Below are 26,276 nucleotides of genomic sequence, written 5' to 3'. Positions count from 1 at the left end.
GAAAGAAATATTGACAGGATTTTATAGATTTTTGTCTACTGAAAAAAGAAACAAGTTTTAGCAATTCATATAGAGCAGAGATAAGAAGACATTGTCTTGGTTGGCCAAATTTGCTGAAGGTTTTGCATTTAACCAACCAGTGGCCAATGTCTGCTTCTAAATTCCAATCTTCTTGACCTTCTATTGCATTTGAAACAGTGGTCTTCTAATGGACAGCAGAATTTTTTTTTCTTTTTATTAGAATACTTTTTTTCTGTTTAAGTAGAACAACTTTATTTCTGAAATGCTCTAATAAAACAATACATCTTGATCCGAAGATAAAAGATTTCTACTGTATAGTGATAATGTAATTAATACAGTGCCTATGATCTGTTGCATTTTATAAAATAGATCATCTAGCTAAACTATATAACCCCAATCTCAGCAAACATACATTAAAATATAACAAAATCATAGTTTGTAATTATGTTTTTGAATAAAGAAATGGTTATTGAAAAATTACATTTAAGGAAAAGCTTACTTACAGGCTCAATGTAGCCATATTTTGAGAATAGCTGTACTGAAAACATGGGGTGGCTCATAACCTACTAAGTCTATATATAACCTTGAAATCTTCCAGATTTTGTTATTTTTTTATAATATTATTAAATACCCTGTTCATGATTGGTTCCTGCCTTGCTACCCAGATCAAGTCACTTTACTATGACTTTGAAATGGGCTAAGGGGTTTGATGGAGACATGGATTAGTACTGAAATTCCTTCAGTTGGCATTTGGTTGATTTCCAAAGTAGAAATTTCCTAACTGAATACCAAAGTACTTTTTTTCATGTGTGATGAACACTGGAAGGAAAAAAGGATTAACAAATTGTTGAGGAACTCTCCACTGAAGAAAAAAAAGCTTTGATTTCAGAATATCAGAGATGAGTACAAGCCATTCATCCTGTTCACCTATTTCCTTCAAAATAACACTGAAGAGTAAGTAATAAATATAAAATTATAAAAAAATCGGTATGGAATGGTCCATACAGTACTTCCATCTCACTTTAGTGATACTGCTGGATATCACTCAATGGAAGATTTTATAATACAATACAATCAATCAATCATACTGTGCAATAATATACAGTGCATCCGGAAAGCATTCACAGCGCATCATTTTTTCCACATTTTGTTATGTTACAGCCTTATTCCAAAATGGATTAAATTCATTTTTTTCCTCAGAATTCTACACACGACACCCCATAATGACAACGTGAAAAAAGTTTACTTGAGCTTTTTGCAAATTTATTTAAAATAAAAAAACTGAGAAATCCCATGTACATAAGTATTCACAGCCTTTGCTCAATACTTTGTCGATGCACCTTTGGCAGCAATTACAGCCTCAAGTCTTTTTGAATATGATGCCACAAGCTTGGCACACCTATCCTTGGCCAGTTTCGCCCATTCCTCTTTGCAGCACCTCTCAAGCTCCATCAGGTTGGATGGGAAGCGTCGGTGCACAGCCATTTTAAGATCTCTCCAGAGATGTTCAATCGGATTCAAGTCTGGGCTCTGGTTGGGCCACTCAAGGACATTCACAGAGTTGTCCTGAAGCCACTCCTTTGATATCTTGGCTGTGTGCTTAGGGTCATTGTCCTGCTGAAAGATGAATCGTCGTCCCAGTCTGAGGTCAAGAGCGCTCTGGAGCAGATTTTCATCCAGGATGTCTCTGTACATTGTTGCAGTCATCTTTCCCTTTATCCTGACTAGTCTCCCAGTCCCTGCCGCTGAAAAACATCCCCACAGCATGATGCTGCCACCACCATGCTTCACTGTAGGGATGGTATTGGCCTGGTGATGAGCGGTGCCTGGTTTCCTCCAAACGTGACGCCTGGCATTCACACCAAACAGTTCAATCTTTGTCTCATCAGACCAGAGAATTTTCTTTCTCATGGTCTGAGAGTCCTTCAAGGTGCCTTTTGGCAAACTCCAGGCGGGGTGCCATGTACCTTTTACTAAGGAGTGGCTTCTGTCTGGCCACTCTACCATACAGGCCTGATTGGTGGATTGCTGCAGAGATGGTTGTCCTTCTGGAAGGTTCTCCTCTCTCCAGAGGACCTCTGGAGCTCTGACAGAGTGACCATCGGGTTCTTGGTCACCTCCCTGACTAAGGCCCTTCTCCCCTAATCGCTCAGTTTAGATGGCCGGCCAGCTCCAGGAAGAGTCCTGGTGGCTTCGAACTTCTTCCACTTACGGATGATGGAGGCCACTGTGCTCATTGGGACCTTCAAAGCAGCAGAAATTTTTCTGTAACCTTCCCCAGATTTGTGCCTCGAGATAATCCTGTCTCGGAGGTCTACAGACAATTCCTTTGACTTCATGCTTGGTTTGTGCTCCGACATGAACTGTCAACTGTGGGACCTTATATAGACAGGTGTGTGCCTTTCCAAATCATGTCCAGTCAACTGAATTTACAACAGGTGGACTCCAATTAAGCTGCAGAAACATCTCAAGGATGATCAGGGGAAACAGAATGCACCTGAGCTCAATTTTGAGCTTCATGGCAAAGGCTGTGAATACTTATGTACATGTGCTTTCTCGATTTTTTTATTTTTAATAAATTTGCAAAAACCTAAAGTAAACTTTTTTCACGTTGTCATTATGGGGTGTTATGTGTAGAATTCTGATGAAAAAAATTAATTTAATCCATTTTGGAATAAGGCTGTAACATAATAAAATGTGGAAAAAGTGATGCGCTATGAATACTTTCCGGATGCACTGTACAATCAAGTATGTTAACTTATATAGCATTTATTCGTGTTCATAATATTTAAATAAATAAATGTTGAGAAAAATTATACATTATATGTCATAGAATATCTAAAAATAAAGAAAGGTAAAGGTCTCAGTAATGTTGATCTGCTCAGGTCAAGAAACATTTTGATGGTGCATTTTGATGGTGAAAAAAAGACAATTAACAGTTTTGGAAATGTCTGCTGTGGCAGAATGAGAGTACCAACAAGCCATGGAATTAAATAATGTGTTTAAATAAAAACAGAAATCGGCTTCTAATTGAAAAACTGGTTGGAGTGGAATTAGTCTGAGACCCAAATTAACTGATCATCAGTCGGCTCACTTCACAACTCACTTTTGTTTTGCCTGCTAATTAAGGAAAAAGAAGCAATACAAAGGGGCAAGTCTTAAAAGAACAAGGCTTTTAAAATAAAGGGGAAAAAACTAAATTAACACTGGAAAATGGCCACTGATTAAGAAAGTGTCAGGAAGAAAAACCTGTATCCACTGAAGTTCTCCAGAATCAGAGTTGGACACCCCTGATTTATACAAATTACACATCTAAAAAGTGTGCAAAGATATTGCAATTGAGAAAGCTTGGACCTTTGACTAAATTGTGCCAACTGTAAAAATCTTGGTTAAATTAAACAATTTCTGTGGCAGTTATCGTTGGAAATTGCCAAACTATTTTTGAAGGATATGGAGATAAGTACTGGAGCCTGTAACAAGATGAAAACAATGCAAGTTGCTTGAAAAAAATATCCATTTTTTCAGAGTTTATCATTGTACATGGATTTCCACAGACACACATACTTGTACAGACACCAATGCTAAAATAAACTTTTCTGGATGTTTTGAACATCATAGAATCAGAATCTGAACTCAACAGTGAATTTTTGACCCCATCACCATAGAAATAAAAATGAGTCAAAAGTATTCTGCTAAATATAATACATGTACAAAGGCATACAACAAAATCATAGTATAGGTGTAGATTAATGTCCTCTGGTTATGTGATGGAAGAGCAGAACAGCTGAAGTAAAGAAAAACACACTGTATTCCTTGTATTTTGTATAAGAAGGTTCTACAACTTAAATATACAGTAGAAATGGAAGCGTTAGCTATCTACTGGCCAATACTTTGAACTGTAATGAAGAGTAAGAGCTCTGATCTGTACTCACCTATGACATGGAAGCCAAGCACACAAGTGTAAGAAGCCCATTCCCGGTCCTTGCTTTCAAAGCGATTCCGTATCAGTTTACATCCTCCTGCTACATCCCCTAAAAATAAATTTCCAAGAGTGAGGATAAATATATCATATAAAGGTATCAAAATCAACGATATCAATGCAGTTCAGTACATTTTATAACAGGAGTAACTGCAGACAGATTATGTTAAGAATATTTCAGAATGAATAAACAACAAACATTCTCGTCAAAACAATTTCCCTAATATAGAACTTTTTTTCCCTGTATAGAACTTATTATTAAATACAGGTTCATTTTTACAACTATAATGCAATGGCAGTAAATTACTGAAGCATACATCAGTTACATACATAAACACAAAATATAAAAAAAAACAAAAGAAGGAGTTATGCAATTAAGCCCATCTGTCTGTGCCACTCAAGCCAGTTGTGTCATGTCCTCCTCCATTGAGTTTGAATGTTCTCCCTCTGTCAGCATGGGCTTCCTTCAGGGGCTCCAGGTTCCTCCCACATTCCAAAGACATGCAGTTTAAGTGAATTGGTGACTCTGAATTTTTACATAATATAAATGTTTAACATGTACAGCTACAATTCATGGATGGCATGTTAGTGCACTGGTAAAGGATACTGTCTCACAGCTCCAAGGGCCAGGGTTTGAATCCTGATCTGGACATTAGCAGCACACTCTGCATTGGGTTTGCTCTGTAATCTTTACTTTTCCTTGCAGATCGCAGACGTGCAAGTTAAATTTATCATTCTCTACTAGTAGGCCTAACATGAGTGAGTGTGGAAGTGTGAATGCATTCCTTGCTGTAGACAAAATTCTTATTCTGTGTTGGCTTGTGCCTTGCACCAAGAGTTGTCAGGACAGTTTCTAATCTTCCTATAACCTTGAATTGGATTAAGTAGGATCAAGAAATTGATAGATGGACATTACAGAACTTTTTCTTATAAAAGTAATAAAGTTTAATAATGTATCTCACAAATAAAGAAGACAATTCAAATCTATTGAATGGTATTGGAAAAAACTGAAATTTGGTCTCTTTAGGTGTTGTCAAACTAACTTGAGACATCTTCCAAATATTATACAGAGCTTGCAAACACTTTCTTCCACTTAATGTTAAGATGATTCCCATGATTGCTTATGAAAGCTGCATATTTAGTTTTAATTGACAAACAGACTGGCATACAACTAATTCAGCAATTATGAAATTTTAGCTGATACAAGCAAGTTTTAAACAAATAAGATATCGAATAACCTCCTAGCACATAATTTTTTATTTAGAAAAATTTGGAAACTTAAAAAAAAAGTATTGTTTCAAAAAGAAACTAAGCTCTGTTGCAGTGTTCTGTTTAGTTTGAACTTACAATATAAGATCTCATAATCGCCAGAGTTGGACATGATGAACTTGCTGTCTTTGGACCAGTCCAGATGAGTGATGAAACTAGAGTGACCCTACAAGAGAAGCAAGTACACGGAGGTTAAACATATTGATTTACTTTCTAGGTTCTTGGGTATATAAAACAATTGACATAACATTCTAAATTTGCTTAATCCAGCCCAAGGCTGCAGAAGCCAACACTGGACATGGCACCAGTGTATCACAAACCCCACTCAAGTACATGCCCATAATCATGTGGGGCCAATTTAGAATCACCACTTTATCCAACATGAACGTCCTAGGGTTGAGAAGGTAAATTTGAAATACCTAAACACACATACGTAGAATGTACAAAACTCCACAGGGGGAACATGTATTGCTATTATTAATAAACAATAACAAATAAGTGTATTTATTGTATTAATAAGTGTATTTATTGAGATTTATCATAAACAGAAGGCTGAAAACACCCTTAAAAGCAATGTCACTTCTTTCCCTCTAAAGAGGAGTGTAAACAAGATTTACGAGGTGTACTAAGTAATGTAATAAATTATTTTTCATTCTATACAAGGTTTCATTTTAACAAGTCTTCAGAGTATAATTTATATTCCAAGCTGTAAAACTGAAATTAATAATTGTGTAAGTAATTGTGTAATAAGTGTGTAATTGTAAATAATTGTTATTGTAATAAAAAGTACCCTAAGTTCTTGTCTATAAGCCGCGGCTTATCTAAGGAAAAAAGTTGTGAAAATGAAAAAATAGAATATCGGCTTATATATAAGTCCGGCTTATACAGTAATCCCTCCTCCATCGCGGGGGTTGCGTTCCAGAGCCACCCGCGAAATAAGAAAATCCGCGAAGTAGAAACCATATGTTTATATGGTTATTTTTATATTGTCATGCTTGGGTCACAGATTTGCACAGAAACACAGGAGGTTGTAGATAGACAGGAACGTTATTCAAACACTGCAAACAAACATTTGTCTCTTTTTCAAAAGTTTAAACTGTGCTCCATGACAAGACAGAGATGACAGTTCTGTCTCACAATTAAAAGAATGCAAACATATCTTCCTTTTCAAAGGAGTGCATGTCAGGAGCACAGAATGTCACATAGATAGAGAAAACAATCTCTAGCAAACAAATCAATGGTGCTGTTTGGCTTTTAGGTATGCGAAGCACCGCGGCACAAAGCTGTTGAAGGCGGCAGCTCACACCCCCTCCGTCAGGAGCAGGGAGAGAGAGAGAGAGAGACAGACAGAGAGAGAGAGAGAGAGAGAGAGAGAGAGAGTTTGTTTTTCAGTCAAAAATCAATACGTGCCCTTCGAGCTTTTAAGTATGCGAAGCACTGTGCAGCATGTCGTTTTAGGAATCAGCTTTACAAAAGATAGCAACGTGAAGATAATCTTTCAGCATTTTTAGACGAGCGTCCGTATCGTCTAGGTGTGCGAACAGCCCCCCTGCTCAATCCCCCTACGTCAGGATCAGAGAAAGTCAGCGCAAGAGAGAGAGACAGAAAAGTAAGTTGGGTAGCTTCTCAGCCATCTGCCAATAGCGTCCCTTGTATGAAATGAACTGAGCAAACCAACTGAGGAAGCATGTACCAGAAATTAAAAGACCCATTGTCCGCAGAAATCCGCGAACCAGCAAAAAATCCGCGCTATATATTTAAATATGCTTACATATAAAATCACAATTTAAATGACCGCTACGCGCGCGTGTTGACTCGGCGATGCCCAGAGCAGAAAGAACGCGCTCCGGCCGCTCCAACCGCGCCATGCGGGGAGTGAGAGAGACGCCAATATCTCACACTCTCTCCCCCCTTAAAGAAATTAAATGGGTGCGAGTGAGACCACTGACCTCCCTCCCTTCTATTAGTTATAGGTTATAGTACGTTCGGCTTATCCATGAGTCCGGCTTATCTATGATAAGATTTTATTTTAAAAATTCGTATGATTTTTGGTCTCCGGCTTATACATGAGTCCGGCTTATAGACAAGAACCTAGGGTAATTCAAGAATTTTTAGCCACCAACAATTATAACATACCCCGACCCATGTAAACCAAAAAAGGGTCATGGAATCCGGAGCCTATCCTAGGAGTGTTGGGTGCAAAGCGATATACAGTTCTGGATCAGACAACAGACCAATACCTACACATGTCCGCTCACACTCACATTCACACAAGTGAGCAGTAGGTAACATCAGTAATTATAGCACAAAGAATGCGAACTGAACCATGAAATTGTACTTATTACATACTGTGCAGTATACCATTCAACTACTATCCTACAGCAGACAAATCATTCAGTGGAAGCGTGTCAAGAAACGCTACTGGGGCCCCTTCATACCTACAGCAATATCCCTGCATAATGCCTTACTGTGACTATGACTTCCAAGTCGGAAGTTTATCTTTCTTTTTAATTTTGTTCCTTTTTAGTAATTCTGGTGTGTGTTTAGACCATAGTGTCTGTGTATATTTATTTATTTAAAGAACTTCTGTAAAAGCTACATATACCCAAATGGGACAAATAAAGTTCTCCCTCTCACTCTATCTATCTATCTATCTATAGACATCCGGAAAGTATTCACAGCGCATCACTTTTTCCACATTTTGTTATGTTGCAGCCTTATTCCAAAATGGACTAAATTCATTTTTTTCCTCAGAATTCTACACACAACACCCCATAATGACAATGTGAAAAAAGTTTACTTGGGATTTTTGCAAATTTATTAAAAATAAAAAAATCGAGAAAGCACATGTACATAAGTATTCACAGCCTTTGCCATGAAGCTCAAAATTGAGCTCAGGTGCATCCTGTTTCCCCTGATCATCCTTGAGATGTTTCTGCAGCTTAATTGGTGTCCACCGGTGGTAAATTCAGTTGGTTGGACATGATTTGGAAAGGCACACACCTATCTATATAAGGTCCCACAGTTGACAGTTCATGTCAGAGCACAAACTAAGCATGAAGTCAAAGGAATTGTCTGTAGACCTCCGAGACAGGATTGTCTCAAGGCACAAATCTGGGGAAGGTTACAGAAAAATTTCTGCTGCTTTGAAGGTCCCAATGAGCACAGTGGCCCCCATCATCCGTAAGTAGAAGAAGTTCGAAACCACCAGGACTCTTCCTAGAGCTGGCCGGCCATCTAAACTGAGCGATCGGGGGAGAAGGGCCTTAGTCAGGGAGGTGACCAAGAACCCGATGGTCACTCTGTCAGAGCTCCAGAGGTCCTCTGTGGAGAGAGGAGAACCTTCCAGAAGGACAACCATCTCTGCAGCAATCCACCAATCAGGCCTGTATGGTAGAGTGGCCAGACGGAAGCCACTCCTTAGTAAAAGGCACATGGCAGCCCACCTGAAGGACTCTCAGACCATGAGAAAGAAAATTTTCTGGTCTGATGAGACAAAGATGGAACTCTTTGGTGTGAATGCCAGGCGTCACATTTAGGGAAAACCTGGAACCATCCCTACAGTGAAGCATGGTGGTGGCAGCATCATGCTGTGGGGATGTTTTTCAGCGGCAGGAACTGGGAGACTAGTCAGGATAAAGAGAAAGATGACTGCAGCAATGTACAGAGACATCCTGGATGAAAACCTGCTCCAGAGCGCTCTTGACCTCAGACTGGGGCGACGGTTCATCTTTCAGCAGGACAACGACCCTAAGCACACAGCCAAGATATCAAAGGAGTGGCTTCAGGACAACTCTGTGAATGCCCTTGAGTGGCCCAGCCAGAGCCCAGACTTGAATCCGATTGAACATCTCTGGAGAGATCTTAAAATGGCTGTGCACCGACACTTCCCATCCAACCTGATGGAGCTTGAGAGGTGCTGCAAAGAGGAATGGGCGAAACTGGCCAAGGATAGGTGTGCCAAGCTTATGGCATCATATTCAAAAAGACTTGAAGCTGTAAAGGTGCATCGACAAAGTATTGAGCAAAGGCTGTGAATACTTATGTACATGTGATTTCTCAGTTTTTTTATTTTTAATAAATTTGCAATAACCTCAAGTAAACTTTATTCACATTGTCATTATGGGGTGTTGTGTGTAGAATTCTGAGGAAAAAAATGAATTTAATCCATTTTGGAATAAGGCTGCAACATAACAAAATGTGGAAAAAGTGATGCGCTGTGAATACTTTCCGGATGCACTGTATATTAACAATCTAAAATGTCCAGCCATTCATATTCTATACTCCCATGTTCCCTTAAATGGTAACAAGTCCATCATGAAATTATGTATTTGAATACATTCGTGTTTAACATGGTGCTGCAGAGTGGTGATGTTTTGCATGCTGGTTGGACATGCAAACAAGAACTTTACTGTACACATGATCACACTATGACTACTGTTACCAGGTGACTTATGTTTATGTAACTGCCTAAGAACAACCTCTGAGCTGAGAAGCTCTGGCCATTTAACCTAAGAGGGTCCATATTTCATGACTGCTGGAAAATGCTTTCTAAACCTCTAATGCAGCAGGCTGTGAAAGAATTACAAATTAGAAAAGATCAACTTTGTCACATTATTTTGAACAGAAGAGTCCAGACTAATCAAAAATGGTAGATTCATTTTAACAAACAAAAGGCTAAGGATTAAATGGAAAACACAAAAATAACAAAGAAAATAAAAACACACACAAACACACAAAACCTAACTGTCCCTCTTTGACTTGTTATGCAGGTTGTTTCCAGGCAGTCAAACTAGAATGGTTTTGACTTGCCTACCTCTCAATTACCATAAAACACTTTTCCTTCTCACCTTCCATCTGTCTTGAACCGATCCACCCATCATTTTCCATTCACCTAAGCTCCTAACTCCAGACTTCTTTTAGTATTGGCAGAGTTCACCATTTAAACCCAGTCATGGGACTTTGGGCCCTCTACACCACACCTGACAGTTGTAGTTAGAACACATTGTAGAAACTGCACCCCTGAGTTCTGAGCAGCCTTTAAAAACACTAGGCCTCAAAGGCAGCTTCAGAGCTGTCTGCTTTCTAACTTCAGAAGCAGTCTTATGTGCATGGGATAGGAAAGACAATACTCAAGCCAAACAACAGATGAAAACACAACACCTGGAGCCCCTTCATCATTTGTTTATGGCTGAAATCCACCATTATAAAACATTAGCTCATATTAAATTGCACTTTTTGTCTTACCGTGCACTTGCCAAAGCGTGTGTATCGTCTCCCTGCTTCAGTGACAGTGTAGATATATATGAAGTTGTCATGGGATCCTACTGCTAAATAGACACCATCTTAAAAAAAATAACGACTGTTAACACAGATCAGATTACTTCTGGCTGTAGCTTCTAACCTTCAGTTCAGTTTACCAGTTATACTGTATACTGAATATTTTCAAAATCTGAAACACTTCCAAATTACCATTGTGACACATGAAAATGTAAAAGCATGTAGCACTCAACAACAGGTTATCAATTATTTGAAAGCTGTGGAGTTTTGTTTCTGCAACTGAATTTAACCACTAGTCACATTAAATCCTTAACAGTCTAACTTTAACAGCTGTATCATCCCATACATGAATACAATACATGAAAACAAACAGTTTCAAATTATGATCATTGTGAAAAGTTGACACACACAAAAGCTCTTGAAAGAAAGGCTAAGTATAATGTCTTTTAGAAATAAAGTAACCCAGAACTTTCTTTGTTCCCTCAAATATCAAGTAGAGCTTTCAAGAAACAGCATGTTTGATACATCTGAGAGAAGTTATTAAAACAAGTCTGTATTTTTAGCTTTACATGTAGACATTACCTGGTGAGTAGCGAACTACTGAAAGTTGTTCATTGCCATTAGTAAAGTCAGACACAACCTCTCGGGTCTCAATATCTAATACTACCCATCTGTGGAGTGACAAGAACAAGGTGTTTCAAAACACAACATGTACAATACAAGATCTTACATTTTCTTTAGTTAACTTATTAAAACAAAAAATACATAATATAAATGTTTAACATGAACAGCTACAATTCATGGGTGGCATGTTAGTGCACTGGTAAAGGATACTGTCTCACAGCTCCTAGGGCCAGGGTTTGAATCCTGATCTGGACATTAGCAGCACACTCTGCATGGGGTTTGCACTGTAATCTTTACTTTCCTTGCAGATCTCAGACGTGCAAGTTAAATTTATCATTCTGTACCAGTAGGCCTAATAAGAGTGAGTGTGGAAGTGTGAATGCATGCCTTGCTGTACACAAAAATCTTATTCTGTGTTGGCTTGTGCTTTGCACCAAGAGCTATTAGGACAGTTTCTAATCTTCCTATAACCTTGAATTGGATTAAGTAGGATCAAGAAAAGTAATAAAGTTTCATAAGGAGTTACTGAGGAGCCGCATACAACTACAAAACGTACAAACAGTAAATGTTACTCCCACTCTGAAAAAATAGAAATGAGAGAAAAACATGGTGTCTCTAACAAGGTTATTATAGTTAACGAAAACTGAAACTATTATTAAAAAAATATTTTTGTAAACGGAAATAAAAATAATTAACAAAACCAAAATGAAAAACTGAAACTAAACGAAACTATTAAAGTAGCTGGAAAAACTAACTAAAATAAAATAATAATTTACAAAAATATTTTTAGTTTTCGTTTTTGAATGAATATTCTTGCCGTTAGTCTTTAACCCTTATAAGTTTTAACTGTAAAACAGAAAGTCATCCACCATGAGCCGCCTGTACATTTTCATCCAGTGAACAGTGGCTGGTGATGGAGGACAGCTGTTCATACAGCATTTGCGGTGACAGAGCAAGCTGAATGCGGGCGCGTAAAGCGTGTGTAATACTGTAGAAAGTGATTTAGGTGCCACCTTTCTTTGCGCTTGTTATATATCAAGATGTAATTCAAACAGCTGAAATCGGAATGTGCTGGTCAACAAAATGTTTACCATATGGACAGAAAAATCACGAGTGAGTAACGTTTTAGTTTATTTCTCAGGTGACTGCTTTTTGTTGACAGCAATTCACCTGCCATTTCGCACAGGAGAAATCATTTTTACTTTCTCATATACGAAGTATACAGAATGTATAGTAATCTTGAAAAAATTCAACCTCGATATTTTGATGAATCTTGACGTTATAGACCTCCCAGAGTCCAAAAATACCTTTTTTTGGAATTGTGTGTGTGCGCACATGTACTTGTGTCTGTGTGTGTGTAAACACGGTAACTCAAAAACGCAACTAGATAGATGGATGAAATTCGGCATGTGGTTGTTACACCACAATTGTAGATCTGTATTAACTTTTGGGCCTAATCCATCACCCGGAAGTGGTACTTTACCTGAACACATACTCATTTATTTTTTTAAATACCTGCAGCTATAGAGTCCAATTTATTCAACTTTACTTTAATAATAATTGTTCAATATATTATTAATTTTATTTGATTTGTTGTTGATGGTTCTTTAATGTACATAATATAAACATTGTCTTGCGGTTTACTCCTCAAATATCCAACCCCATATCAGAGTATATGAGAAAGTCGAGGGGAGACCACTCCTGGTTTTTGAAAATAAAACGGCACTGATCGAGAGACTGACTAGGTCATCATGCAACATCAGCATATTGTTGCTGACCAATCACTTTTGCTTTAAAAACATTGTTTAACAATGAAGCGATTCAAACAAAGGTAGGTAGGCGAAGACAGTCTGCCAAGTGATAAAAAACTACACATTCTAATGGGTTTTTGTATTTATCCAATATTTATTTTTTTTAGTTCATATTCACAACTTCAAATGCCTGATATTGTGAAAGTAACCCATTAGCAGAATTATATTTTAATATATTTTTCTCCCTTTTTTCAATTTTTTTTCTCTCTCTCTCAAAATAGATAGTTGAAATATCATATTCATTTTGTTCTTAACATCAGCCTTATCATACATATTGCATACCAGGGAGTTTTCCTGCCTTACATCCAAACCTGCTGTGGTAGGCTCTAGGTTTCCTGCGATCCTGCTCTGGACAAACTGGTTTAGATAATGTATATATTGTTCTTAATCTCAGATGCTGTCTCTGTCGTTTTATGCTTGTCCGTACTCCTATTACCTGCTCTTGCTCTGCTCATTATGGGTTTACTGTCCTTTATGTTGGGCTATTCAAGACTCACTGCCCCTACCTTGACACTACATTATTGTTTTTGTTTGTTTCCCTCAATACAGCTAGGTGGGGGTCTGCACACTGATTCAAGTCTAAGAGCCCTGTTCTTCCTTAGCCCCCATGATTTTCGTGAGAAAATATTTAAAAAATTACAATATTGTGTAAAATTGTTTATATTCAGTATCTAGTTTTGGGCGACACGGTGGCGCAGTGGGTAGCGCTGCTGCCTCGCAGTTGGGACACCTGGGGACCTGGGTTCGATTCCCGGGTCCTCCCTGCGTGGAGTTTGCATGTTCTCCCCGTGTCTGCGTGGGTTTCCTCCGGGCGCTCCGGTTTCCTCCCACATTCCAAAGACATGCAGGTTAGGTGGATTGGCGATTCTAAATTGACCCTAGTGTGTGCTTGGTGTGTGGGTGTGTTTGTGTGTGTCCTGTGGTGGGTTGGCACCCTGCCCAGGATTGGTTCCTGCCTTGTGCCCTGTGTTGGCTGGGATTGGCTCCAGCAGACCCCCGTGACCCTGTGTTCGGATTCAGCGGGTTGGAAAATGGATGGATGGATGGATCTAGTTTTGATTATGCTTGTTTTTTATCAGACAAAAACAAAACCAAAACCAGACAGTAATCCATGTAGTGTAGTAAGCTTCCACTAACATTAAACTCGTATCCGTTAAGTGTACAGTTCTGTCTGATTGTAACACAAAACTAAACTCCGTAGATGCTCCATGCCATAATTACTAAAACTAAAACTAATAGATATAAAAATAAAATAGAAATGTCTTTGTGAAATAAAAACTAAACTAAAACTAATACATGATGAATGAAAACTAAAACTAAACTGAATTTCTAAGGTCAGAAAAAATATAGAAATCAAAACTAATATAAAAAGGCAAAACTATAATAACCTTGGTCTCTAACCCTCTTATCTATTTTTGGTGTGAAAATAACCTTTAGCAAATTTTTTCAAAATGTTTATAGATTGGGAGATCAAACCACAGAAGAAATGTCACAATTACTGCTTTTCAGAACAAGCACAGTTTCAGCATTAAGGTCAATTTTACTCTTGAGTCAGACATACATTCAGTGTTAGAATGAATGTATTATATTTAGGTGAACTTTTTTAACATTTGCCCCATTTATTGTTTTTGATCCTATATGTGAATCCACCCCTATAACCCCTGACAGGAGTATGCAAGATAAAAGATAAATGCCATCTTTTTCTGTTTTTTTTCACATGCATTAAAACATCTTGTTTAATAGGAGAATAATTTTTTAAAATATTTTCTGTTGTGAAACACTTTTCAGAGGCTACAATGGAATATTATAAAGTATTAAAAGTCTTTTATAAGGTATTGTGAAAGCAAACATCTGTTTTTGTATGCCTGCTGGTAAGTAATGCTGCAGATTCCATGCCAGCCACTAGAGAGCATATGCACATTCCTGGAACAAGATAAAGTTGCTTTAGCAGTTACTCACTAAACATTTGACAGCAAATTTAAGAAACAGCTATACAGTTTAAGAGCATATTGCAAATATTACAAACAGCAATATTACCTTACTGCATTTGTTTATTTTTCTGAACCCACAAAATCCAATACAGTGTCATAGAGAGTTGGAAGCTATCCTTGCAGCACTGAATACATGACAGCATGAAGCCCTTGATTGCATTGCACACATTAACACAAGTACACTCACTAATATTGGGTTAGTTCACAATCACCAGTCAGCCTAACTCATACATCTTTGGGATGTGAAAGGAGGCTGAAGTCATAAAAGAAAACCCACACAGTCATAGGGAGAATGTGTGAACTCCACACAGACCAGGATTTGAACCCAGGGCGCTGTAGATGTGAGGCAGAAGTGCTAACCATTTTTCTGTCACAACTATGTTTAGTGCAAGGACACAGATTAAATAAAATTTTAAATTAAACATCTTTCAGCAAAATAATACTTGGAAATGAAAGAATTAAATGTTAAGTCATAAATAAATATTATAATTAATTATAACGATAAGACTAGATCTGTTTTTTTGTTGTATGAAAATATTATATAAGTTAGTTGTGGTGTTTTAAATATTGGAAAAATTGAATTAATTCACTTTCTAGCGAAATGCCAAGGCAAGCTCTGACAATACCTGCATCTAACGATTATCCTTTGTCCCGAGGCTGATATATTGCCATATTAATTCATCGCAAAGCTTTAATTTTCTCAGTGCTTTTATCCTTTTCCTGTAACACTCCATATTCATAGCTAATAGACTATGTGTTGTTCTAACTTTGTGTGTTTGGATGTAAACCAGTGCATATAATAGGGTCTGGAATCAGTTAATTGAGATTTGCAAGTAGAATATTTATCTGTCATTGAAATAGTAAACTTAGACTTGACTAAAACATAGATGCTTTATGGGCAAAGTGATAAACGTCTTGTGAAACAACCTTTATTGTTTTCAAAAAGTTTGCAAATTACATAGTGGGTGTAATCAAAAGCTGTCATTATAGGCTCTAAATTCTTGTAATCCTGAATTAGATAAGATAGCTCGGAAAATGGAAGGATGACTGGAGTATATAAAAGTATTCTTCAGGGACATGGGTATGAATCTATGTCCCGTCAGTGTTCGGGTGGACTCTGCATTTTTTACCCATGTTTGTGTGGGATTTCTCAAAATCTCTGGCTTCCTTTTACAACCCAAAAACAACAAGTGCTACCTTAATCTGTCACATTAAATTGGTCATATGTGAATGAGTTCACATGGCGTGCCCAGCACTGGACTATAGGAAAGGTACCATTTGACTTGGGTTTGAAGGATGTGATCACTTTACTTCAGCTGACTTAGACAGATGTGGCCATACTTCATGCGTAGACAAGGTGAGAACTGTTCATATTTATATGCCGTCTCTGCGACTTAGTGTATGAATGCTAGAGCCCTGCCGAAGCACCACTTGCACTAGTGGTGTTGTACATGAACCACTAATCATTACAATGCAGTGACTCAACCCATCCAGTCTCTTAATTTTCAAAATGCACAAAGTACAGCAGCAACCAATTTATATAAATGAAACTGTCATAATTTTAGGAAAGTGAAGCTAAAATGGGATTCAAAGCTTTGTGAAGCACTGAATACTCCTGAACAAAGTCTTTAGGGTCAAATCTTTGATTGACTGATCCTTAAGCCAATGTCACATTACCCAACTTTTTGTTGTGGGGTATGTCAGATTTGCCAATTGCAGTTGCTGGTCTTGTCACTGCACCATGTCTAATTCCACAACAGAAAACCCCAGTCCATGTCACATTTACCAAATGAGTGCAGAACTTCCACTGCATTCATGCACTCCCCTTTTTCTCACATCCAATAGGGTGTTGACAGACAGAGCCGGTGCTGTATGAAGGGTTAACAGCTGCAGTGAATTCTGCAGCAATCTCTTGTTTTTTATTTTTTTTCATTCTATTATGGTATGTAAAATATGAGGCATTAGACAGACAAGCTTCTCTTCTGTTTTTGAGGTTCATAGCCCTTATGCTGCCTAATGGAGCCAGTGCTGTATCGGCACTATACAAAAGGTTAATGGCTATAGTGCGTTCAGCCACTGTCTCTGCCCTCTTTTGTTTTATTCCATTCCTCTTTAGTACATAAAACACAAGATATCAGACAAATGAGCTTCTCTTTCATTTGTGAGGTTGAAATCACATATACTTTCGGACGAGCATTCATTGGTTGTCAGCTTTCCCTCGTACACAGCTTGCCCCTGTGACATGTTTGATTTTATTGTAGCCAATTGCAAACGGGTTTAGAAAATGGATGGATGGATAAATAAATATTTAGAATACAGATTAAAGGGTGCAGACACCAATAGTTCTCTTCTTAACCTTAATTAATTTAGATGGGTCGATGATAGCTCTGAAATGTTCTCTTGTAAATGACTACAGGGACCGCGAGTCTGCTCATTGAACATCCACAAAATGTACAAAACCACAGAGGGACACTCTTTCTTGGTAACCACAAGCCATGATAAAAATAAGAACAATTTAGCACAAAATCCAATTTACTGCATTCATATCTTACAGTGTTTTCTACATACTTTCCTTTAATAATGAAAATTTTTATTTTTGCAGTTTTTAACCAGGTCAAGAATTATGATTAGGCTTTTATGCTGATATTATTTTTTGTTTACAGAATTAAGGTCTAATGCAAGCTAAATGTTAATTCTTCTACAGGGCTTAAATTTCAGCCCAGAAATGTAAGCACCATACATTTTAATTAAAGATTCCAACACAGATTAACTTAATAAATAGGTAAAAATCTGCTGCTTTTTCAAAAAAAAGAAACCCTGAAATTAAATCCTACCATTAATGCCAGTTTTACTCAATTAGTTCAGAAATAAATATATAAAAAATGTATGTCTGTGCAAAGTATGAGTCACTTATGATGTATTGACATGCTGCAAGGTTCTTGCTTTGAGTGACCGGTAACATTTTCCCAATGGTTATAACTGAAAGTTGTGGTTGGCTGGAAAAATGTTCCCTGTACTTATTTTATCTGCTTATGCCTTTACCCAATTCCTGAACACAGTGCTGCCGGGATTGCTCGTGTTCCATTAGTTTCTTTATTACTTGTACTACCATAATGTGCCACTTTGTGTTTTTCTTGGGTGTCACAACTTTTGTTTGTATTTTCAGTGGCTTGTTGCTAGAACACTACATGGTTTATTGGGCACATGATACACAAGTAATTCTCATGGTGGCCATGTTATTTAAGATGGTCACAAGACTAACATAGTGTCAAAATTTAAATGCTAATCTATAAACTCCCTTAAATGTTACAATCAATGTATAGCCTTCTCTTGTTTTGGCTATCTGAGTTTCCCCTTCTCATTCATTCAATTTATTTACTAATTTATCATGCTGCACTTTAATGGAAAGATTGAGGCATTGCAGGACAACTGCAGTTTTAGCCCTACGGTCCTTCTGCTCTCTCAACAACTCATTGTTGTTTATTTTGTAAGTGAGGAGATGCTCACCAATAAATCAGACAGTCATGGAGGAAGGAGGGATGCTTTCAGTGGCTGTCCTATTAGCTGGACATGCGATAATTTAGGATAGCAAAGGAAAAAACATACATTTTTGAGCACTTTTATATAAAAGAAGCAGTGTTCTCATAGCAATTCAGACTATTACTAATAATGGTGCCCAGAAATTGAAATTGAAATGCTTCCCACAACTGATGATAATAATGTCATTTACTATCAGGAGCACCGTTGCCTCTAATAGTTGACAGGCTGCATTTGCAAAAACACTCTTTAGTGCAGATTCTTTTACCCATTTTAAATTTTTGTATCTGTATTTGAAAGGATCAAACTCAAGTACATTTCAAATCTAAAACAAAATATAGAAATTCCAGACTTTAGGTATTGTAATACATGATGACAATAAATGATACTTTGTATGTTCTATTTATTTTAAATAAATACAAAACAATGATAATGCATCCACTTAAGAAGTTGAACTGAACACAGTGTGGCAGACGGCTGGGGCCCATGCCTGGCTGGGACACCCCTGCAGCATATGTTCCAGGGGAGCAAGGATGAGAGACCCAATACCTCCTCCTGGACGCTAGATGGCAGCCTCCCTGGGTTGCAGCGGTGCCTCGGACTCCCGCAGGGCTTCATGGGGGTTGGAGTTTGGTGCAACCCTGTTGGGTTCAGCAGGCGCCGTCAGGGGGTGCTGCAGTGGGAGCGGCTGGGCCATTCTGGGCAGTTGTTTTGCCACACCCGGAAGTGCAGCCAAGTGTCGCCAATCAAGCACCTGGAGCACTTCCGGGGTGCCTGATAAAAGGAGACAGCGACCACTACTCAAGAGCCTGAGTCGGAAGGAGGCAGACAAAGCTAGGAGGAGAAGTGGTGGTGCCTAAGGAGAGTATTGTATTATATTGTGTTGTGGTGCTTTGTGCACTTGGGACTGTGTTGTGGCTGGGCGACATGGGGAAGACATGCCCTCCAGCTGAAGAAAAAATAAAAACAATTTATTGATTTTACATGTGTCTCTGTGTACATCTGTGTCGGGTCAGGCGTCCATATAGCGTCTTTGTTACAAGAGATATTATATAAGTTATGTTTAAAATAGTTTTTATAAGTTTTTAAGGCAATGTATATAGTGTATATAGTGTATACATAAATATAGACAACACAGGCAGAAATTAAACCAAGAAATTGTAATAAACCTACCGAATAAAATAAATGCACAAATCTGTGGCCATTAAGTATTCATTAGGCTAAATCCACTCCAATTATCCATGACTTTGCAAAATCAATGAATTTTTCATTTTGATAAGCAAATGCTGCTGAATCTGGAAAGCTACTTTGCTTATTTGTTTTATTATAATTTTATCGATTTTATTGTAATCACACAAAATATCACACAAATAGATCAGTATTTGAGGCTGGAACTTGATTGCAGCGTTCACAGGTTGGATCTTGCCCTGGAAACATTTTGTACAATTTTAAACGAGACAGATGTGCTCAATATATAATTTTGAGTTGAATAATTGTGTGCTTTGCACATATGGAGCTCGAGTGAATTCTCTGCATTGCTACCTTCCACTCTTTTTTTCTGAGATGTTGAGTGAGAGATCCTTTTCCCATTGTCCTTTTGGATCTTTGAAAGGAAGGGACTGTAAAATGGTTTTATATATTGCAGAAATGCTGTCTGAGTCCTCGAAATTGAGCAATATTTTTTTTCAGCATAGACGGAGGTGGGAGGTGAGGAAAATTGGGCAGGTTCTGTTTAACAAAGTTTCTAATTTGAAGGTAGTGAAAGAAATGTGTTGCTGGAAAGTTAAATTTGGAATGTAATTGTTCGTAAGATGCAAAGACGTTGTCTATGTACAAATCTCTAAGTGATTTAATCCCAAATGTTTTCCAGATATTAAAAACTGCATATGTTTATGAGGGTGGAAAAAGGTGGTTCTCGTGCAGAGGTGCCACAGATAAAAGCTTCTCTAGCTTAAAATGCTTCCTACATTGGTTCCATATTCTGAGTGAGTGAAGCACAATTGGGTTGTTAGTATATTGGCGATAACTTGCATTTAGTGGGGCACAAGGCAAGGAATATAAAGAAGTACTATAATAAGTAGTAAGTAATCTTAACAGTGTTAATTCTTTCAGCTAAAGTGAGATGAAGGGTTGACCACCTATGCAAGTCTTGCTTAATTTTTTCCATACAGACGGCAAAATTTTTTTGATAAAGAGCTTTATGTTTACTTGTGATGTTTACCCCTAGATATTTAAACTAATCTGCAATAATAAAAGGGAAGGTGTCCAATCTAATATTGTGTGCTTGAGAATTCACTGGAAAGAGCACACTTTAATTCAAATTAATTCTGAGAACAGAAATCTTTTGAAATTCTGGTAGTGTCGTTAGGACTGCAGGCACAGTATTTTGTGGGTCTGATATATACAATACCATATCATTTGCATATAGAGAAATTTTCTGTTCAAGTCCTTCTTTGATAATCCCCTTTATCTCATAAGCATTTCGACAGTGAACTGCCAGTGGTTCAATGGTGATTGCAAAAAGTAGTGGTGACAAGGGGCATCCTCGTCTGGTACCATGTTCTAGTTTAAAATAGTCTGAATTAATGTTGTTAATCAAGTGACTCCGTGAGAACCCTAACTACAAAGAGGACTATTTCATTTATGTTAGGTAGAATGCCCAGAGGGGACTGGGTGGTCTTGTGGCCTGGAACCCCTACAGATTTTATTTTTTTTCTCCAGCTTTCTGGAGTTTTTTTTTTGTTTTTTCTGTCCACCCTGGCCATCGGACCTTACTCCTTTACTATGTCAACTAATATTGCCTTATTTTAATTTCTTATTTTGTCTTTTATTTTTCTTTTCTTCATTATGTAAAGCACTTTGAGCTACTTTTTGTATGAAAATGTGTTATATAAATAAATGTTGTTGTTGTTAATACAAACTGAAGCTTCTGGATTGATATACAGTAGTTTGATCCATGCACAAATGTTTGGGCCAAACCCAAATTTCTCCAATGTAGTGAAAAGGTAGTTCCATTCAATCATATCAAATGCTTTTTCTGCATCCATCGATAATAATATTCCTGGGGTGTTTGAGTTGCAGGTGAATAGATTACATTAAACAGGCATCAAAGATTGGAAGCTAAGTGTCAGCCTTTAATAAATCTAGTTTGATCTTGTGATATTACCGAAGGATGCACTTTCTCCATCCTTCTAGCTAGGACTTTAGAGAGTATCTTAACATCATTATTCAGAACTTAATTTGGTTTTTATGATGCACATTGTAATAAGTCATTATTTTGTTTAGGAAAGACAGTGATAAATGCTAGATGAAAAGTTTGAGGTAGAATTTTATTGTTTCTAGCTTCTGTGAATGCTGCTAATAAAAGGGGAGTTAGATGAGTGGAGAATTTCTTATAAAATTCGACAGGGTAGCTATCAGGGCCTGCTGCTTTCCCACTCTTATAGCATCTAGTAATTCTGATAGTGCCAAAGATTTGTCCAATTCCTCTGCACTAAGAGTATCTGTATGTGGTATCTGTAATGCATCCAGAAATGCATTAGATTGTGTTTTATCTTCTTTAAACTCAGTAGAATATAAGGATTTATAGTAGTCTCTAAATGTGTGCATTATATTTTTATGGTCAATGATTTTGTCTCTGTTTGTGTTGGTGATTGCTGGGATTGCATTGCGAAGTTCTTGCTTGTGGATTTGTTGAGCTAATTTGTAGGCGAACCATTAAAGTGACTCTCAATAACAGTGTTTCCTTCAAGACTGTCTTTGTACTTTGAGAACAGAAGTCTGACCTTATCTTCTCCAAAAGTTATACACCCATATCTTTAAAGGCAAATTTCTTTTTCTTTCTTTCTTTCTTTCTTTCTTTCTTTCTTTCTTTCTTTCTTTCTTTCTTTCTTTCTTTCTTTCTTTCTTTCTTTCTTTCTTTCTTTCTTTCTTTCTTTCTTTCTTTCTTTCTGTGTCTAGGGTGGTTTCCCTTCAGCACTTCCAAGTACTTTTTTTACGGAAAGTTAATAGGCAAGTCTAAAATGGCATCATGTAAGTATGAGTGATGGTGTGTGTGTGTGTGTGTGTGTGTGTGAGTGGACCCCAATGCAGCCATCGCAGACTTCAGCTCCCCGCCACCCTGAATAGAACTAGGCAGGTCTGAGAATGTAATGTAACGTTGTATTATAAGAGGAATTGTGGTTTTTAATTTGCCTGGCCAAGGAAATAACGCAAATGGTCATGTCAAAGCAAGTGGCATCTAGACCTTTGCTTCAGGGAACAGTTTAAATATGCCTCATGCCGTTCCAACTATTTAATTGATAGTATGTTATATATGAGCAAAAAAATGTAACATCTGTTTGAAAAATGTTTTTTATTACTTTTAAATAAGTATGCGTGTCATCTATGTAGTTATATTTACTTCCCAGCTTTTCCTTGATGTCTTGTAAATCCCACATGCTAATTTGTTTCTGCAGTTTATTATTCAACTATTAATTTTTTCACTTTACAAAACAAGATATAAACCAAACGAAAAACAAAAACAAAGACAGGAACCAAACCATGGAATTTGTGTACTGCTACTCCAGAAATTAAACTGGAAAATGTTAATTTAGTAGATTTATTGCCATATTTCACAAGGACAAAGGAATTCTTTTGTAACTAAATTTGGCTGTGCTGTGAGAGTAAGCATTTGAACAAGAAGAAAACTGGTTAAGGATGATATGACAGCTTTGAAAATGAAAATCTTCTTTATACTGGTAGAGGTGGAAAGTAAAGATGTTGATTTATTTCAAAGAGTTTTTAAAATGAGTCTGTTAGCACAGTGCCATCTTTATGGGAAAGTCTAAATTGAAATTGGGGAGGATCTCTTACAGGTTTTAAGTAACATTGATAGTTAACAACCTTATCATGAAATGTACAAGACAACGTTTTATTTTCTGTTTGTTGACTGACTTACTTGAAAAATCAGTAATTTTTACAGTAATGAGTTCAGAAACTTGAAGGATAGTAGATGGGCCATTTCTTTGCATATATACTATATCTTTGGGCCGTAAATGGAAGGGAGCACCTCCCTACTCAGGACAATTCCAAGAAGAGTCCAAAGTACTAAGGAAAAAGGAGTTCCTTTATCAAAACTTTATCCAGGCAGAGATATACTGTACAAACTGACCATTCAAAAGGACACAGACAAAACTTGGGGTTGTCTTTTGACTGGATTTGGGAGTGAGTATCTGCAGAGAGAGAATCTGACCATGTGCAGGGGGCGGGGAACAGCACATGGGGCATCACAACTCTAGAAATGTCAAAAGCGATACAGTATATATCCCTTTTAAATGTAACACTGATTTTTGATCTATATGGTTTTTGCATAAAAAATACTGGTATAGTCAAAGTTCAATAGTAAGAATTGAATCCAGTCCTATTTCTCATTTTGTGCCAAACACAGAAATGGTCTATAATAATGAAACCGTTTGACATTCCTAACAGAACAATGAAAATACTCTTATAGGGCTTGCACAATGATATTTTCAGTACTAGATAAGCTTGAAGGCCAATGTATGGAATTTATTTTTGAAAAACATACACTTCAAACTTACCTTCCTGTATTGAGACCAACAGCAACAACATTTCCATTAGGGTGGAAGTCTGCACACAGACCAGTTTCCTATAAGACAAACATTACATAACAAACCTTAGAAAAGTATAGATCTACTGTCAGAAATACATCAGATTCTCCACATAACAGTACAATGTTGCAATATTTTAAGAAGTTTTACTTTTTTGCATCAGTAATCAAGGTGAAATGTGTTGCTTGACCAAAACTACTATGCAGTTAAGGGTCATCACTCCATCAATGAAAATGGTTAGTCTATGTAAAATAAACATTTTAACAATTACTGTATTTATATAGAATGCAGATATTGTATCTACTCAAAAATGATCTGGTATTAAACTTTCAATACTTCTTATATTTAGTAAGACTATGCTAAACAGTAGTTTCCATATATCATCAGTTTGAAAGAAGAAAACATAACAGATTTAATGCATAATGTATTTACTAACATATTGAATATTTAATTTTAGACGTTGAAAGGCAATTCACATCCATAAAAACTGAATACATCAGAAGAGAAGGAACTATTAAGAAGGCTAAGGCCAAATATCATATTTTTAACTTTTTTTTAAAATTATCTTGTATAATTTAAGGCAGTTATACAATAAGAAGTCAAACAAAATGACACCTTTTATTGGCTAACTAACCTTTTATTGCCTAACAAAGTTAGTTAGCCAATAAAAGGTTTCATTTTGCTTGACTTCTCATTCCATCCATAATGGCTAACACGGTACAATACAACAGGCAGTTACACAAATATAAAGTTAATAAATATGAAGAATTGCTGTAGTCATTTGAAGAAAACCATCATCAGGTTCACAATTGTAATACAACACCTTAAAACACTGCGTTATCTAGCTAAAGAACAAGAATCCAATTTCTCCTTACCTCTAGTGTTGAGCTCCATTCCAATGAGTGGTCCAAGCCATTCCATAGGCACACTTGCTTGTCATGAGCACAGCTCAGAAACATGTTCTTAAATGGATGAGTTGCTAAACCCCATAACTCACCTGTGTGGCCCTGTAGGCACAAAACATTAAGTGTCATTTTTATCTTTATTGTCCACAGACTCAGTCTTCAGCTGCTTGTTGTTCATTCCAGTTTCTTATTCAAACAATTTTACTTTCAGATGGATTTCTGGTTTACTTATCTTATTCATAATTTCGTAAGTGCTTTTTTTCAAAACTGAAGTGGATGTTTTATTAAAACAGGTGTTTTAGTTCACCTGTATTATATTTGAAATTATTCCTTGAGAGTTTCTATTCATTAAAACATTTTTATATCTAAAAAGCATGTACAGTAGATGCACCTCTCTCTTTGCCTGGTTAATATTCATTGTTTGCATTAAAAATGTGTTAAGTAAAAAATCAACAGTAACTCTACAGAACTTCGTACAATACTTTCACAAAAAGTGTGTAAACTAGCCAGCTAGTTATGAAACTGGATATATTACAATATGAAGAGCTACCTGAAACCTGACTAGAAAAGATAAAATACATTCCAAGCTACATTAATCCCCTAAAACATGCTTTATTTAGGCACTGCTTATATTTAAGTTTTAACTAAAATAATTAAATTTGCCATGTGACAGTAACCAACCATGTGGAGCTTTTGTTCTCTTGTTAATAGGAAATAGCAGCAAATCACTTTGTTAGCATCCTAAGAATAAACAGTTTTGCAAAGCATATGCAAAAGAACATTAAGTTTAATACATGGAATAAAGCCTCCCAAGAATCTTTCTTACGATCAAGTGAAATTACTTTAGGTACTATCTCTAAATTGAGATGTAAGAAGCTCACAGATTGCCATTTCAAAACTTTACCTGAACTATTGGACTGAACCCATCTGAGAATTTCCCACGTAGAATGGCATTTTTGGTGGTACCAATGAGAAGCTCCTCCTCTTTCACCTCAGCTATAGTTCGCACTGCTCCAAATTGTTCTGGAATCTGCACATATATAAACAAATAAAATAGTTCTACAATATGGAATAGATTATATGCTTTGTTTTTTTCTCCAGCCTGAATATTTGATTCAAATTGTAATCTTCTCATTTAACCTACTGTAGTTCCCACACTGACTTAATCACCAATAAAGAATGTAAAAACAGAAAACATGATCATCTCATTACCTTTCACATAATTCTGAGATTAGCCAATGCATACAATT

At 36.9% G+C, this 26,276-nt stretch overlaps 1 protein-coding gene across 3 annotated transcripts in view; it reads right to left on the bottom strand.

Annotated features, from left to right (window-relative positions):
• Positions 1–26,276, bottom strand: part of eml3 (EMAP like 3) — a 242,950-nt gene that overhangs the window by 6,306 nt on the left and 210,368 nt on the right. For all 3 annotated transcript variants that reach the window (XM_028803796.2, XM_028803805.2, XM_028803813.2), the window contains 7 exons: positions 25,931–26,056; positions 24,997–25,128; positions 24,092–24,159; positions 11,132–11,220; positions 10,517–10,614; positions 5,348–5,435; positions 3,954–4,052 (listed from right to left, as the gene is read on the bottom strand). In XM_028803796.2, coding sequence (XP_028659629.1) covers positions 3,954–4,052; positions 5,348–5,435; positions 10,517–10,614; positions 11,132–11,220; positions 24,092–24,159; positions 24,997–25,128; positions 25,931–26,056 — 700 coding nt within the window. The remainder of the gene's footprint in view (positions 1–3,953; positions 4,053–5,347; positions 5,436–10,516; positions 10,615–11,131; positions 11,221–24,091; positions 24,160–24,996; positions 25,129–25,930; positions 26,057–26,276) is intronic.

The sequence above is a fragment of the Erpetoichthys calabaricus genome, chromosome 1, assembly GCF_900747795.2.
Source record: "Erpetoichthys calabaricus chromosome 1, fErpCal1.3, whole genome shotgun sequence".
Taxonomy (NCBI): Eukaryota; Metazoa; Chordata; class Cladistia; order Polypteriformes; family Polypteridae; genus Erpetoichthys; species Erpetoichthys calabaricus.
The sequence above is the reverse complement of the archived record's forward strand: the minus strand, read 5'-3'. Positions and strand labels throughout refer to the sequence as shown.